The sequence below is a fragment of the Choristoneura fumiferana genome, chromosome 8 (assembly GCF_025370935.1).
Source record: "Choristoneura fumiferana chromosome 8, NRCan_CFum_1, whole genome shotgun sequence".
NCBI lineage: Eukaryota > Metazoa > Arthropoda > Insecta > Lepidoptera > Tortricidae > Choristoneura > Choristoneura fumiferana.
Window position 1 is genome coordinate 11,114,729 of NC_133479.1, and position 3,467 is coordinate 11,118,195.

The following is a 3,467-nucleotide window of genomic DNA, read 5'->3' on the forward strand; positions in this document are numbered from 1 at the left end:
CATTTTTGAGGAAAAAAACCTTATTGTAATATGTTCCTGTAGGTAGACCGTGTTCAGATGCATTGCGTAAGCCACTATCTAGGTTTTAATTACTCTGAAACGGGCACACAAGTCGTCTTGACCCATATACTTTTATAGGTAAATATTGAACAATAGACATCACAAAATGAGTTCACGGACAAATCACGCCCTCAATATAGAATTTAATGCGCAGAATAGCCAATAATTGTGGCCGAATTGAATCCTAATGAAGTACTGATAAAAGTACTACCTTCGTAACAGGTAAATTTAAGAAGTTTTGCAAGGACCTTTTTTGAATGTGATAAAGTTTAAAACGCAGCGGCACTAGATAGGTGGGTAACACCGTGTTGGACTGTTGTAATATCGAATAAATTATTCAGACAGCGTTCAGACAGAAACGTGCTCAGAAGAAAAGGCTTACTGGTCCACTCTACTGCACTACATTTCTACGCTTATTTTTAAAATCAGTTCATTGCACTGCATAGATATCACAACGAGCAATAATTAATACTACTGAGTACTGACGATAGGCACAGGTGCTCTGTTTGACGTGAAAGATATATAACTATTACATTAAGTACCTACTTTGTATTGTGTTGGAGGGAAATTGAGTTGTGAATACCTTAATTGTTACTTTTGAGTACCTACCTGATATTCTTAACTCTCAAGATAAATACTCAAAAAATAACCTCGGGCAATAGACTACCTGAATGGCACTCGATTACGAGTGCCCATGAAAACCGATTTATTTTTAACCGACTTCAAAAAAAAAGGAGGTGATCAATTCAGTTGTATTTTTTTATCGTCCGTTCTGTGTGCGAGGGGCCTGGTAGTTGGGTATTTATAGTTTTTATAAAATGTTGACTGTTGCGAAAACATTGCCATAATCGTGTTTGAGATGAAACTCGATTAAGTACTGTCAAAGTAGTATGTAAAGAAGTATACTTATATAAAGTTCAGGTCTTATTAAAAGTTATTATGTTTGAGTTTCATTTTCTGCGCGTTTGTGACGTCGTTTTGTGTTTATAGACTTCGACGCAAAAAAGAGGGGGATCGGGGGAGGGGGGAGTTTGACTGCTAGAGCGTGTTAGTCTGGTGAATCATAGCTCCCAAAATGATGGACCAATTAAAATGTGTTTTTTTTAAATGGGGTTTCCAATTTCCAACTTTCCTAAGTTGGTTAGGTTGTATCTTGAATATTCATTTTCATTTCTAATTTTTTATTAATCTAATTACGTATACAAATAGGTCAGTCTTGTGTCAATTGTTTCACCTGCTTGAGTATGGCTTCGATGCGTAACAAGGTCTCCTTTATTTGCACTACCAACTTAATTTCATCAAGGACCACGCGTTAACTTCCTTGAAACTTATCCGAACGTAAGCTAGCAAGCATGTGCCTAACAAATAAATTTTCCATCGAAGTTGTTGTTGCTTGGACCCTCTTTTGTTTATTACTAAGGTATATGCTAATTTTGGTTATAAACTGATTAGTTTCCGCATACATATGTATATGTATATAAGAACAATCTGAACAATGCTTGTTATAACACCATCTACTCAAGTATTATAGTCACTATTTAGATTTGTTTTTGTTGTAACTCGTAGCTAACTTTTTGGTTACAGTGTAAACATTGGGAATAAAATAATTAATTGCTATGTATTAAAGTTTATTGTTTGAAGTTGGTAAAAAAAACAGTCTTTTCGCTTATAGGGCAATGTAGGGGGCAGAAGGGGCGTAGTAGGGAGAGGCAACGTAAGGTGCAGCATACCGGCCGGGCAAGAACGCACCTGAGGCGGCGACGTATGGACCAGGCGCGGCAGCTACGTAAGGGGCAGCTGGTGCTACGAACTTAGCTGCCGGGGCAAAGTAAGGGGCAGGAGCGGCGACTACCGGGGCAGAAGGAGCTACAATTCTAGCCGCTGCAGCGACATATGGAGCTGGGGCAGCCACAATAGGAGCAGCTGCAACAAGTCCGTTGTAGTTCCTTTGTACGTATTGGGAGCTGGTCGCAGTCACGAAAGGGGCAGGAGCCACAACCGGCGCCGGGGCCGCCACTAGTGGAGCTGAAGCCACTAACGCCGCCGGCGCTATGCTTGGCTTGGCAGCTGCTAGAGCGATGGTGGCGAGGAATACCTGCAATTTAATATTATTATTAAATAATGCTGCAAATTAAAATGAAATTAGTTTTTTTTTGTATTTCAAACATATTTGTAGCATAAAGTTTGAATGCAACTTACAATTTTAGTGTACATTTTGCTTGATTTGTTTCTGTGTGTTGAACAGAAGATGCGAGTGTGATGCGTCCATGTTGGTTACAATAGCTTTTATACGGTAGCTGCAAGATTCACCTTGTCCGGCGTTTCGTCACAGTATTGCAACTCGTTAGAGTTCAGGACACGTGCCGTTACGACAGTAAAGCTGGACAAATAAATAGACCACTAAGTCATTGTTAAACTCCGACATTTACAAGTGCATGCACTTGATACGCTTTGCTAAATGATGCACGGTTAGATTTGACAGTTGCGTAAGGATTGTTTTGCATACCTATCTACGGATCGTCCGATGTTTGAAATTCTAATTCGTTTTCACTGCTCTAATATGGCAGGAAAAACGCATATTGTTGGTGAATACAAATTTCCGCTTGTATCGCTTGTCATTGAATCGACAAGAAAAATAAAGTATCCCGGAAATTCCTCGTTATTCCAAATTTCTGAACGGATTTTTTATCCCTTAATAACGCTTAATTTTTTTACTTACCTCTACATTGTAGGTACATAAATATTTACTTATGTATTAAATAAAATATACTTAGATCGAAAAGTTATCTCTTTTACCTTGAGCAGGTTAAAAGTTGACAATAATAATTATACTATTTTAGGATACTACCTGAATTACCATCTGAAATATGTAGGGATACTTACAACTGCGTAATATGGTTATGGTTGGTAAAGGAGGTTGGCCGCAAAAGCATAGTTATTTGTGCAACTTATTTTACAAGCCTGAGTTTAAGTAGGTATGTGCTTTTTAAATATTTCTAGATACTTAGGGGCTGTTTCAACATAAATTGATTAGCGTTAACCGACGGTTAAATGTGATGCCGTCTCCGTCTATTCGAACAAAACAAATAGAGCCGGCATCACACCTAACCGCCAGTTAACACTAATCAATCAAGCCCCTTAGTAAAATTAAACAAAAATAATGAATTTTCTAGAAGTAAACCTTAGAGGTTAACTGGGATAAGATAAGACATAACGAAAAGTTTTATGTAATAGACTTTTCACTCGTTGTAATAATTTAAATTTAAAAGCCTTTAAAAGCAGTTCATTGCATGTTTTAGGGCGTAGTTACGTATTCCATACCGCTTTAAGCTTTTTAAATTTGTATTTATCACAGTTTTCGTTAGTGGTAAACCTGTAGCTGCCATTCTATGACCATCGAGATAGAT

General features: G+C 37.8%; 1 protein-coding gene across 1 annotated transcript; it reads right to left on the minus strand.

The window, feature by feature from the left end:
- Window positions 1-1,671: 1,671 nt before the first annotated feature.
- LOC141430033 (uncharacterized) lies at window positions 1,672-2,363 on the minus strand. The gene is made up of 2 exons (XM_074090571.1): window positions 2,260-2,363; window positions 1,672-2,155 (listed from the first exon to the last, which is right to left on the minus strand). The coding sequence occupies exons 1-2, from the start codon at window positions 2,272-2,274 to the stop codon at window positions 1,727-1,729; spliced, it is 444 nt and encodes a 147-aa protein (XP_073946672.1). The 5' UTR covers window positions 2,275-2,363; the 3' UTR covers window positions 1,672-1,726.
- Window positions 2,364-3,467: the final 1,104 nt, after the last annotated feature.